General features: G+C 36.3%; 1 protein-coding gene across 24 annotated transcripts in view; it reads right to left on the bottom strand.

Moving 5' to 3' along the window:
- Positions 1–2,229: 2,229 nt before the first annotated feature.
- The window catches only part of ZNF207 (zinc finger protein 207), a 32,375-nt gene continuing 20,335 nt past the window's right edge, over positions 2,230–14,269 (bottom strand). For 4 of the 24 annotated variants that reach the window (XR_285184.4, XR_012425518.1, XR_012425514.1 and 1 more), the window contains 3 exons: positions 14,014–14,197; positions 10,647–10,701; positions 3,693–6,165 (listed from right to left, as the gene is read on the bottom strand). Coding sequence is in view for 7 of the 24 variants with exons in the window: in XM_045375159.1 (XP_045231094.1) it covers positions 14,037–14,197 (161 nt within the window). In the remaining 17 variants the exon portion in view is untranslated. Of the gene's footprint in view, positions 2,453–3,692; positions 6,166–10,646; positions 10,702–13,346; positions 14,198–14,269 lie in introns of those variants that run through there. The other 20 variants (XM_005583398.3, XM_005583402.3, XM_005583401.3 and 17 more) reach the window with 8 other exon arrangements.

The raw sequence follows: 14,269 nt of genomic DNA, 5'->3' as shown, positions 1-14,269 counted from the left end.
ATTATTCCCTGTCACTCAGATGGTAGTGATATGGAAACATCCTGATAGTGCCAGGAAATAGTGGCAGCCTCTGGTGATACACTCTGGGTGCTTCTGAAAAGACACTGGGTCCAAAACCACAGCCACTGGTGATACACTTTGGGTGCTTCTGAAAAGACATTGGGTCCAAAACCACAGCCACTGCTCTTGTCAAGGTGTTTGTTTTTCTTTTCAGACAAAGTCTCACTCCTTGTCCAGGTTGGAGGGCAGTGGTACAATCTTGGGTCACTGCAACCTCCGCCTTCCGGGTTCAAGCGATTCTCCTGTCTCAGCCTCCTGAGTAGCTGGAATTACAGGCACCCACCACCATGCCCGGTTAACTTTTGTATTTTTAGGAGAGACAGGGTTTCACCATGTTGGCCAGGCTGGTCTTGAACTCCTGACCTTGTGATCTGCCCTCCTAAGCCTCCTAAAGTGCTGGGATTACAGGTGTGAGCCACTGTGCCCGGGCAGTCAATGTTGTTTCTATGCCAAGAATCCCAAAACACCCCAACTCCTCCAGAAAATGTGTACGCCTAATGTGGTATTCAAGGACCTTTACGCTTTAGTCAAATGACCTTACCTCATTCTTTACAATTTTCCTTCATATGCCTCGTATCGTTGGGTTTTCCATCTTTTTTTCTAACACTTTTTTTTTCCAATTTGCCCAAATCCTAACAATCCAAGACCTATTTCAAATGCCACCATCCTGAGATCACATAGATGGAATTTGCTTTCTCCAAATTTTACTTCCTTTGAGGGCATTTTCACTTCCTTATTACTGATTTATCCCTCTTAGACTCTTGAAGAAACTTATTTTTGACTCTTAATGTCTTACTGTATCTCTATTTCCTACATAAGTCTTACAGATTAGGTGGAGCCTAAACAGCATCCAAAAAAACAACAAAAACAAACAAAAAAACCCCAAAGCCAGCCCACTATATTTCCAATGTTTCCCTTTTTTGAGTTGGGGGTTCTCACTGTTGCCCAGGCACCAGCAAGTGCAGTGGCACCATCATGGTTCACTGCAGCCTTGAACTCATGGCCTGAAGCAATCCTCCCGGCTCAGTCAGTTGCTGAGTTTACAGGCATGAGCCACTGTATCCAGCATCAATATTTTGCTTTTTGCCTTTTCCTGTGTTTCACACATTCAAGAGGGTTAGTATATTCTAACTTCTCCAATGACTATCCAGTAGGTCATTACATCGGTTACTCTTGAGATGTTTGGGGCCAGGTTCTTCTTGCCTTCTAACTGATCCTCATACTACCCACCAACCCACCCTGCCCCACTGCCAACCAACTTAGGATCATCTGTTAATCATAAACCATGTATTACTCACCACCTCCAAGTTCTTCAAGACTTCCATTAGAATGACATTAAAACCATGGTCCCTTGTGTGACTTGGCCTATCTCTCTCCAATCTCCACTCACCTTACATGCGCACACACACCCATCCCATCCACCATTCAGACCTCATTTTTTGTTCAAGATGTTATGCTTTCCCATCTTATGGTTTCTGCACACCTACTGCCCAAAACACTGTTACCCAATGAGACTTTGTGCAAACCCTGACTTCTTAAATCCTCAGTTCCAAAGTCTCTACTCAGATGCACTTTCTCTCTTATTATGTGCAAAGGATAATAACAAAGCACACTGTGGGCATTCATATATATGTGCTAAATGCAATTTTTTGGTTTGCAATAACTGTCTGCTCCCACCATTTCCTGTGGTCTAACAAGGTTAGCCCAGATGTATACTGTGTTAGTTCTTTCAAGTAAACATACAGAAAATGCTGAGCACTTAAAAAGTGCCAGGCTAAATTCTTTTACATATATATTAACTTGTTTCTCACAAACCTATGAAACTTATGACTACCATTTGAGAAGTACTTGTTCCAGGTCATGTAACTAATAACAGAAAAGCATTTGATTACAAGCTCTAGTTTTATGCTTACTCTAAATGACTGTTTCTTCTGGCTCATCTACCTATCCAACCTCAACACTGTATCACATACAAAATATCCACACTAAGTGTGCTCTTTTACCCCTTACTTTTCCCCGTAGACATTCTGTATTTAATAAAAATAATTATTCCTTATAGTTCCCAGGATACAACGAAAACTGCTCAGGACAACTGATGCATATCGTAACACCTTCTCGATGTAAACTGTTCTGGATACAAATTTTAAAAATGGGCTCAGACAAGTATCATAAATAATAAACGAAAGATTTTATTCATCTTTATAGATAACAAGCACTCAAAGGTTAATGAGTGGAGATAATCATCTCCAAACAAAGAGGCTTTTAATAAGGCAGAAGCAAAAATCTTTCCACTTTTAGATGAAAACTAAAAAATAACTTCTGACTTCAGATATGGAAATAAAGCACCGTTTTTCAAATGGTAGACTTGGCTTACTTAATAGCCCCAGACCATCTGAAAAAGAAAAACATTTCAATGCCCCTTGTGAGTTCTAATTACATGGCTACATATTAAGGAACGTCTCTCTCTGAACCTACTAGTAGACAAAAATTATACAGATAATACACATAAATGTAGGCTTCCATTTCATTTTTCATTTGCACAAGCTTCCAGCTATTTAACTAGGTGACAAATCAAAGTGACAAGATGTACTAATATTATTTGTGAGAACTTTAAATTTTAAAAGCTGGTATTTAATTACCCTTCGTGAGCCTGTTTACTTACACTAAAAATTATCCTATCAGTCATGATTTTTTATTCAACTAGACCATTTAATAATCCACATGGTCTAACATTTATCACGCTTTGTTCAGACCTCCTTACAATCATATCCCATGTATGACTTATGCTTCACATAATCCCTTACCAGTAAAAGTGAAGCCTTAAGATTGACCTGGCCCCTCTACTAACCTTTGCGATCTTGTACCACTTCATAAAATGCTTACTCTAAACCACTAGACTAGTTTGGAAATAAATGGACCTTTTCCTCAGAAATAATCTTTCCTGGTGTACCAACTGAACACTTTAACCTTCATTTATCACTTTATTATTAATACAACATCCCAGGGAATAGACTCCCAAATTTCATCACCTTTCCTTTTTTTTTTTTTTGAGGTGGAGTCTCTCTCCGTCACCCAGGCTGGAGTGCAATGGCGCAATCTTGGCTCACTGCAACCTCCTCCTCCTGGGTTCAAGCGATTCTCCTGCCTCAGCCTCCCGAGTAGCTGGGGTTCCAGGCACGTCCGACCACACCCGGCTGATTTTTGTATTTTTAGTAGAGACAGGGTTTCACTATGTTGACCAGGCTGGTCTCAAAAACTCCTAATCTCAGGCAATCCACCCACCTCAGCCGGGGCCCGGCCCCTTTTCTCTCAATTTAAAAACTGCTTTAAAAACTACAAATCAAGTATTGGGTTAATATCACTTTACTGTTACTGATTCCTCTAATATTCCAGAAAGAGCACAAGATTTTTTCCATTTTTGATAGCTGCCTATTATCAGTTTTAACTGGAGCTGAAAAACAGAAGACTTAAGTAAACTGAAAGCCATCATTAAGTTTTAAAAAGGGACATTGAAATAATTCCTCTTGAAGATATTTTCTTTAACGGCCACTTATTTCTACCCTGCAAAAAGCTTGAAATATAAAATTAGTATTTAAAGCACCATACAAAATAAAAAAAAACAGACAAAGGAGTAAGGTATGTTCCAATTTAATCTTTATGCACACAAATTTGTAAAAAATGTTAAACATATATACATTAAGTCACAAAAGAGATGCAATAATTATTGCTCACTTTTAAACATTATCTTATGCTATCAAAATTTGGCTACTTACTTATCACTATTACATGCACTTAAAGTTACATACTTACCAAATTTTCACTGTCTGTTTATTCCTGCTAGGAAAGGACACAGTTCCTTAGAAATTTACTTCACTTTAAATCTTAAAGACACAAATGGAGGGTCCATACTTTGTTTAGTGCTTATCTAAAAGAATGCATTGCCACATCACATGCTCAGATATCGATTTTCAGATTTCAGAAAACTATCATTGTTCATACTAAAAAGCATCAGAGTTGACTATTCATTACTGGTTCCCAAAGATCACAGGAGGAAACAGAATGTAAAAACATTCTTAGTATATGCTAGTTTTTATCTAGGATACAGTTAAAAACTAGAGGGAAAAAATAATCCATGCGTTACATATACCGAGGCTAAATAAAGCAGGGCATAAAGTAATTAGAAACATACTCAGAAGCTTTCACTGGTATACGTGGTCTCAGAAATCAGTATTTCTAACTCCAATTTTTCATGCAGAGTTAGAGTGGCTTAAATAAAACTTTTGAAATGTTTAAGCCTCTCAAAGAAACCCTGTAAGTAACTGGTCTGCATGAAGAATTTTGATTTTGGTAAACCCCTCTTCCACCCGAACTCCAGCTTACTGCTCATGAATCACTGCAACAACAGCTCCAACAAGAACAGAATGAAGTTCTGGTATCTTAACTTTACACCTATGCAATGTCTCCAAAGCACTGAGAAAAATCTTTTGGCTGCCAGCTAAAAAGAAAATGTTTAAGAACTTTCTTAATACTAGTTTTAAACATTTATGCCATCTCATGAAAATGAAATAATTTATGTGTTAAAAGTTTTTGTATTTGTAGTCTGTTAAGTGAAGGTCAGAAAAAGGTGAACTTTTTTCTTTAAAAGCATTAAAAGGGAAATGCCAGGTGGTAAAATAATTTTCTAATATTCTTGATTCAAGTAATATCCAAAGAGATGTAGAAATTCAGATTGCTCCCCTCTTTAATCAAAGTGTCCTAGTTCAGTTAATTTTAGAAGGTAAAATCATAATATATAAAAAGCATAAAATAGTACTCACCAGAAAGGCAGCTTTAAAGAGATGGTTTTAAGGAAAACCATTTCCACTGCATCTACACCATTTCATATACAAATTAAACTGTGAAAGGCAATGAAACTTAAGCCCTTGTGCAATTTTACATTAAAAAACAAGTGGATATCTTGTAAGATATATTTTATTATCAGTTGATAAATCCATGTTTTAAAATTTAACAATATGCACAATTTCCATATAAAGATAATCTGTTATCACAATGGCTAACCACCATCCAGTTCAAGAGGAATTCAAGATTAACTAGTTTTATGGCTAGATCGTCTCAAATTAGGTATCACACAAGGTGAAAAGGAAGAAGCCATACATCCTACCATCAGATTAGGATGGTTCAGGCTTGCGAAAATTAGAAATTAACTTGTATGCTTTATTCCTCCCTCCTCAGTGCTTTACATTTGTATCAACCTAAAAGCACAACATTTAAAGGTTAAAGGATGGTTCAAACAACAATGAACTTGGGTAGAATGAAAAAAATAAAAATAAAAATGTTAAACACATCTTCCACAACCCATTATGTCCCCATTGCCCCTCAAAAGTGTTACATGAAGAATCTAGCTACATTTCTTGATGGGTAGTCAGCTTTCAATATTAAAAAGGTATGTTATTCTTAGTTCACAGTAAAATGAACTCACTGGTACACCAACATGATATGTTATAGTTTACAAAAAAAGAAAAAAAAGGAGTACTTGTATCTACAAGTGTTGCTAAAAGAACAAAAAAGCATTATAAAAACATATCCTAGCTTATGACTGTACACCATTTATCATTTCTAGATGTGAGGAAACTTGCCTTTTTTCTTAGGTTGATTCATACTGTAAAAAGTTAAAAGGTGAATGAGAGAACCACCATGAAACAGCTTAAGTAAAAGACCCTGGACCCAAAGCCCTGGACTCCATATCATCTATCAACAAAGGCACAGCCAACTCAAACTGTCTTTTCCTTTTATGTACAATGTATCTACTTAGGTTGAACCACAAGGAGATAACAAAGGAGCAGTATTACACCTTTATTACAACTGGGGTTAGCAAACCTAGATCTACTTTGGCCCAAGTACTGAGTGTTTAAAGTGTCCAATGGATCTATTATTAGTTATACTCACATTTAAGTAATCGCACAGCTTTCTTCCTTGTGTGAGTTATATGGATATGTTTGAAAAAAATAGGAACATCAGGTACTTACAGATTAAACTAACCTGTACTGGCAGGGCTGTGGGATTTTTCTTCTCTACCAGTAAGTAGCAAATGCTGAAATTCTGCTGCTAGTTAACAAAAACACAAATTGTATTAAACTGAGGAGTTCAATCCATAGTTTAAAAAGTCAATGTGCATTAAATTTCCTCAGAGTCTGATATTAATACATTTAAAACTTTTCCCTATTTTTTTTTTTTTTTAACAAAAGTTACCTTACATTGGCTATTTAGAATGAGCTAATTAACACTGAAAATCTCTTGGACACATCTCAATTTTAATAAACTATGTATTCCAGTATGTGAACTGTGATGGAAATTGATTATTCTAAAAAGGGGATGGGCATATATCTTAAATATGTGGCAATTTCTAAATTTAAACGAGTATGTAGACACACCCCCACAGACAAGCAATTTTTAAAAGCTTTTAATTCAACTTTCACAAAAATTAATTTTGTCACATCAGAGAGTCTCAATTTCAAAAACATGTACTGAGGCAAATTCCACTGTTTCTCCTTGAATAAGTGAACAGGTAAAAGGGGGCTTTGCTCAATAACTAGATGCTCCATATTTTTTCTAACTCAGACTAACTGTAACTGTAGTAACTCTTCCCTTGCTCCACTTGGGTAGGTAAGCAGCCTCATTCTATTAGTAAAGACAGGGATACGATGGTGCAAATCTCTTTTTTTTTGACCCCTGTGATTGCTAAACTATTTATAAAATTTTAGTAAGAAGCTACATTAAATAATATGGTGAGATCTCAGTAACAAATGCAAACCATGAGTAAGAATGCTGTTACTTTTCAATACATTTAAGGTTCTTAAGTCAAGCAACACTACCCAGTGTTCTCTCCCAAATAATCACTATTGGTCCATGTGTAGTAAACTGGGAAAATACCATTCTTCATTTTTATCCAAGTTGGCCATCAAGGAATTTCACAGTTAGTTCCTCAGACTTAACTAATGGTGAAGGAACAAAGATTCAACCATAATGGTAAAATGCAAACCAACCAATCCAGACACTAACAATGTCAGAGGGCTTAGAAAATGCCAATAAAGGACTTCACCTTTTTACAAACACAGCACACATTACTGAAGCTGTGCCACATTACTACCTTACAGACCATGACATCATTTAGAATTAATGGGTGGAGTCCAAGTAATCAACCACTAAGACAGTTTACTCACATGTACCTCCTCTGAGGTTATTTTGATAAAAAGTGAAACATATACATAAACATTCTTATAACTGATTGTATGCCTCTTAAAGAACCTAACCATCAAAGTTTCCATCTAATTAGCCAGTCTGGATTTATAATAGCGTTCAATTTGCTTCAAATAGGAATAGTTCAAATTAGTTTCAGCGAAGACCTACCTCATTTGGGCTACAAATTTCTGTCTCAATATGACTACTACTTCTGCTTAGTAAAATAGACATTTTACCCTGAGAATACATGAGACTAACCGAACAGATTTAAAGAGAGATGGTTCAGATTTCTCAAACTAATTTAGTTCCAAACTATTCTTTTCCAGAGTTAAGAAAATGAAAAGCTTTTCCTTTCTAGACTAAAATATTATGCAAAAATGTATAGAGCCAAGAGTAAGAAAAAAAATAGTAGTTACTAAAAGCAATTATCTTACTGAAGAATTTTTTTTTTTAATGTTACTTTAAAACTTAATCTACTTTCTAACAAAAATGCCAGGTAAAAAAAATAAAGACAGATGTTTTAGGGCTTAAACACTTGGAAAAGGTGGATATATTTAAAGTTATTGGGAAGCTCAAACCGAAGTCCTACTTTCTCCATTTCCTACATATTGGTTTGAATTAGATCCATAATAAGGTGTCTAAGAGCTTAAGACACTAGTTTAGAAAATTCAGCACTAATCACAAAATTAATGAATATCCATTATGTACACGACCATACAACATCAAGTGCTTATTTTGCCAAGAAACATCACACAGAAGTCAGATGACTTCTTTGCTATAAAAACAAAAGGTTGTTATTTAAATGATTTAATGACAGAAACTGAAATACTGAGAAAGGGTTTTAAAAAAGGAGTAAACTTTACTGTCATGAGATAGTTAGCATAAGTGGAATTGGGGGAATGTTTACTTATAAAAATCTGCCCTATAGCCAAATAGCCTTAAAACTGAATCCCCTTTCAAAGGACTTTTCCATAAAAGTTACAATGAGGAGCAAACAAATTTCAATTTGGAATAACGCAGAAAGATTATTCAGTATTAGGTCAATAACTACAACCTTTTAAAAAAGACATACATGTCTGTATAAATTTTAGGGTATCTACTTCTAGGGTACATGTCTACTTTCATCAGCTTATTCAAACAAAATTTTGACTTGGTTAAAGTGGTGACTTCACCATTTTCTTTCATTTGCCAAGTTTTACCAGTGGATGTTACAGACACCTAAAAATTACATAATTATCGAAATCTTATTTGTCTGAGTCAGAGAAATACAAAAAAAAAAAAAAAAAAAAAAAAGGAACTATCTGGAACTATCTTAGTTATCTATATATATTACCTTCAACAAATTATGACATTACTAAATTCCTCCCACCCCAGTACTCAAGCAGATAAGAGCCTGTATTTCCAGCACACTTTTTTCAATTATCACCATTAGAATTACGACAAGCAACTTAGAAAGATTTCGGCATACTGGGGGATGGTAGGTAATAGAGAAAACAGATCTCCAATTAAGGACTCTTACATGTTGATTACTGAGGTTATAAAATAGTTGAATGGAATATTTTGTCATGGAAGCAACAAAATTCTTTAAATATTAAAATCCTTTTACAGTGAAAAACATGTTATTTAACAAGTCAAAATTTGTAATTCACTTAATGCATATTTTTTCTTTATGCTTCCAAGAATGAAAACCATATACAAACAATTCCAGGTTTGCTAAATGCTACACTGTTCATTGTTACTGCTCAGAGTAAACTGCTATCTGGATAGAATGGTGGCTCAAACACAAGAAACAAAAGTAATTCAGGTTTGTTTTTGGCCTCTCTTCCATTTCTCTAATTATTCCCTACAACACACACACACACACACACAACTTTTCTCACCAAATAAAAGCAAATTTTAGTTGGAAACAAATGTGCATACTTTTCACATGTCCATAAAACATTGTTCAGTGAGGCTGAAAATGAACCTCAAAATAATCACTCCAAAACCATAGTTTATCATACTTTACCACATGATCAGGTATCAAATTTCAGTTTGGATACCTGAAATTAGCAATCCATCCATGCTGAAAGGTCTGTAACACCCAAATTCTCGTTGTATCAACTGTATGGTCTATATCCCCACATACACAAAGCACGCACAAAGACACCACCTTCCCACCTTAACAGGGCTCTACATTAACATTTGCTCTAATGTGGTGAGGCTTGAAAATATTTAAAATTAAGCATTTCCAGATGACCTTTTAGCCTTAACATTCAATGCATAAGTTAGTGAATAAGAATGCAGACTTTGGCCAGGCGCAGTGGCTCACGCCTGTAATCCCAGCACTTTAGGAGGCTGAGGCAGGCGGATCACAAAGTTAGGAGATCGAGACCATCCTGGCTAACATGGTGAAACCCTGTCTCTACTAAAAATACAAAAAATTAGCCGGGCGTGGTGGCACATGCCTGTAGTCCCAGCTACTCGGGAGGCTGAGACAGGAGAATCGCTTGAACCCAGGCCAAGATTGCGCCACTGCAATCCAGCCTGGGTGACAGAGCAAGACTCTGTCTCAAAAAAAAAAAAAAAAAAAAAAAAAAAACAGATTTTGGCCAGGTGTGGTGGCTCACACCTATTGTTCTCTCAGCACTTGGGGAGGCTGAGGACGGGTGGATCACCTGAGGTCAGGAGTTTGAGACCAGCCTGGCCAACATGGCAAAACCCCGTCCCTACTAAAACATATTTAAAAAATAGCCAGATATGGTGGCAGGAGCCTATAATCCCAGCTACTCAGGAGGCTGAAGCAGGAGAATCACTTGAACCTGGGAGGTAGAGGCTGCAGTGAGCCGAGATCGCACCACTGCACTCCATCCTGGGCGGTAAGAGTGAAACTCCGTCTTAAAAAAAAAAAAAAAAAATGCAGATTTCAGTATCCAGTGGCATTTCCAACGATTAAACTTATCCTTGAGGTTAAATTTAATAGTTTATGGAGAAAATAAAACCAGTAAGATTTTCCTAAAAGTGAAAGTAGAAAATTTGAATAAAACATTTCATGTCTCCAAATCAAAAACATCCAATTTTGTGAATTTACTAAAGTTCAATATAGTAACACAAGCTTTACTGAAGCTGTTAATTATGTAACACAAAGCAAATTACATAAAAATGCATATGAAATACTTAGGTTTATTAACACCACAGTCAAACGTGAATATTAATATAGAGCCTTCTCTGCCAAAAGAGTATAAAAATCCTAAGTTTAATTAAATTTAGGGGCCTTCACCAAACTTGCTGCAAGTTTGGGGACATAAATATCCAACAGCCATAAAGCTGTGAAAGCCCCTATAAGGAATAAAATAAATCCCACTTGCCTCAGACTGAACAGGGCAACACTGAGACTCAGCCTCAGCCTGTCCTATGGCAGGGCTATAGGAAGAAGAAAATTTTAATTTTAGAAAAACAGTTCCCAATTAATTTAAAAGACATGCATTAAATTTAAAAAAAAAAAAAAATCCCAATGATCAAGCAAGCAAAAGGAGCAGCTTTGTTTTTAAAACTACTGTCCACTACAATTCCATTCTGAGCCCGTACTTCTTTTTGTTGGGGAATCCCCCTCCCCAATTAAGTTTCATTAAGGTGAGTCTAAGTTCAAAATGTAACTTAGTGGAATAGGAGTACAGTAGGAATATTTTAATCATACCTAATGGCAAATGTGTGAGAGACTACTAAAATACTAAGTATTTAAATCAAATAATTCCAGCAGCCACTCAAAAATTAATCCTCACCTGCTGTGGCCTTGTTACTGTTACACAGTATAAAAACTTATACAACAGAAACTAGTGCCAGACAAAATGTTTGTTTTTCTAAAAGGGGTGGATGTAAGGTAGAGCCAAAGCTGCCAGCCCTACTAACCTTACAGCTTCCTTAATTATGGCAATCAGCTTGAATTATCAAGTCCCAAAACCTGTCTTCTGTGAGGGCAGTTCACATCCACTTTGACTCAACTTCATCTATTACTTAAGGAAATTTGAGTCAGAGTCAATTATATGAATGTAATTTGCTCTACTCATGATTCAACCACGCTATGGACCCCAGAAGCATTTAGATAAAAGGTATTTTCTAGAAGCTTAATTATGCCTGGATGCATGCAAAAATTACCCTTCAAATATATTAAATGGGTACACCACCTCTGAGCCTATAGCTACAAACTCAGGAACTCATGAGCTTAAGTTTTATGTGCCAATGCCTAACACTTTCAATTAATTTTTAATTAGAATTCTATCCCATATTAAAAATTTCCATTTTTGCCCATCAGACATATACAGAGAGCAAAAAACTTTGCTATAAAGTATCAGCCTTCTTTGCATAAAATGCAAATAAAGTTTCACGTAATTTCTGAAACAGGTCTACTAAACCTATTGCAGTTTGTCAATAACCCTGTACATGAAATTCTTGAGAATTTGGGAGAGCATCCCTTACTTAATCATTGTAAATTTAATCTCACCATTTTTATCTTAAAGATTTTCAACACGAGTTTTTCTTCGGCAGTATATTAAGTGTGCTGCCAAATCAAAGCAGCATGTATTAATTTTGAAACCATTTAGGTAGGCAGAGGTTCAGAGGGGAAAGTGGTTTGAGACTTGGTGGCTGGCAGAAGGAAGAAATACATTCTTGGCAAAATATGGTAGTTTTACTTTCAAACTACGAAAATTTTTGTACCACTATGGTACCACAAGCACAGGAGCCATAAAATCATTGAAGCCAAATAATCAGGTATTTAAATTTATTTTTTGACAGTCTCGCTCTGTTGCCCAGGCTGGAGTGAACATAGCTCACTGCAGCCTTGACCTCCTGTGCTCAAGTGATCCTCCTCCCTCAGCCTCTGGAGCAGGTAGGACCACAGACACACACTAAAGCGCCTGGCTAATTTTTAAATGTTTTGTACAGGTGGGGTTTTCCCATGTTGGCCAGGCTGGTCTCAAACTCCTGGACTCAAGCAATCCTCCCACCTCAGCCTTCCAGAGGGCTGGGATTACAGGCGTGAGCCACTGCACCCAGCCAATAAGAGTTAAAATAGCATTCAGCTTTATAATACTTGCAATGTTTTGCTTAAAGGTATGACTTCTACCTGTCACATATATACAAACTCTTTTGTGATGGCTAAATCACTTTTCAATATATTTTCCTTCAAAGTTAAAGCCCTTTTTTCGTTACAACTTCAGAGTTCCTGTCTTTTATCTATACCTTCACAGTAAAGTTATAAAGAAATGTTACCATTTTCTTGGAAGTCTTAACTTTACAATGAGAAAAACTTGAGTTCATTATATTAATACTTTGCACAGGTTATATGATGCCTAAAAAATCATAAAACTACCCTGCAAAAGTAAAGATCAGAAAAACAGATCCCAAAAAGGTCCACAAGAGCTATTAAGAGGTTGTAACACAAAATACTGAATAGCAGTCATCTCTACAGAAAAGCTCTCTGTAAGAACACAACATTCAAAATTTCCAAGGATAAAACGTTGCACAGTAAGGCTACCTAGGCTTAATAACAGAAGGTACTCAAATGAATAATGTAATCTTCCAGGAACATAATAAAATTAAAAATTGCCAACCCATCTGTTAACCATCCCAACAGAGACACATTTAGATTCTCAGCATTACACTTAGAATAATACATTACAACTCATTAACAGCACAAGAAGCTATTACTGCATGCACCTAAGCTTCTAGAAGTTTGTACCTGAAAAGCTTCTGAGGTCCATGCAGTACTGAAGTCTCAAAAATAATCAAAAGGAAATGAATGGGTCTGGCACTAGGCTCTAAACATCTCAGCAGGAAAAGTGTTAGCATTTACATTTTAAGTATCTATGACACGTGATGTGTACTGACACCAAAGAGGGTGGAAAGGTGATTATAAAGATTTCATACCCATTAGGTAATGACTCATGTATCTAAGTTTTTCTCTTAACTGAAACATTAACATACAACTCTATGTATATTCAGTTTAAAACATGCAGCTAAGAAATAACCTACAACTCAAAAGACAGAATCCAATGATATATCAAAACTGCATTGGTAACTATAAATTTTATTATGTGGACATCTACTGTGGCATGCATTTGTACAAACCTTTCAGGCAGTGGTCCACAGCTGGGTTATGAATAAAAAGGCATAAATTTTTCTCTCGTTTTATTACAATGAAGTTTAACAGTACAGAAAAGTCACATGACCTTGGTGGGTCAGATTTCTTAAACCCTGCAACATGAGGAACTCTAAATACATTAAATATTGTTACACATTCAGACTTCCAATGTACAAGTACTTGGAAACAGTTACAGCCCTCACCAAGCTAGGTTGGGGACATGAAGTCCAACAGCATCTGAAATGCTGTGAAGGCAAACTTTACAAATAGCAATGTAAGCTTACAGAACTTGCCTTTATTAAGGTGGTATGTTCATGTAATTCCAGCGCCTTCACAATTTAACGAACCAAATTTACTATACTTCACTTCTAAAAACCTAGATGAAACATGAAAAAGAAGCCATACAGTATAAATTGCAACTTCAGGAAAAGTTCCTGCTTTATTATTCCAAATAATTTTTCCCATGTAAAATAAATGTCCAATAGTTCCTGGTATGTGGGAAGATAATGTTTGTTAAAGTCACAATGAAGCCTTATTGACGGAAGCTTGGCTATATAAACAGCACAAGTTGAGAAAAGGTTTAATCTCCAAACCTATTAGACTGGATGAAGTAAGATCAGTAACGGCCACCTTGCGACATTACAGGAGGTCTCATTCCCATCGGAGGTCGAGGAGGCCCACCCTGGTAAGGGGGCACCATTGGCGGTCCCTGCCCATACGGGGGCATAGCACCAGGAAGGTATCCTGGCATGCCTTGATGATGACCACCATACTGACCTAAAAAACAAGAATTTCAAACACAAAAAATAGATTGTTACATATTGTACTTTTAAATGCAATGTATACTGC

The sequence above is a fragment of the Macaca fascicularis genome, chromosome 16 (genome assembly GCF_037993035.2).
Source record: "Macaca fascicularis isolate 582-1 chromosome 16, T2T-MFA8v1.1".
NCBI classification, from domain to species: domain Eukaryota; kingdom Metazoa; phylum Chordata; class Mammalia; order Primates; family Cercopithecidae; genus Macaca; species Macaca fascicularis.
Note: the sequence above shows the minus strand (reverse complement) of the source record. Positions and strands in the feature narration are given on the sequence as shown.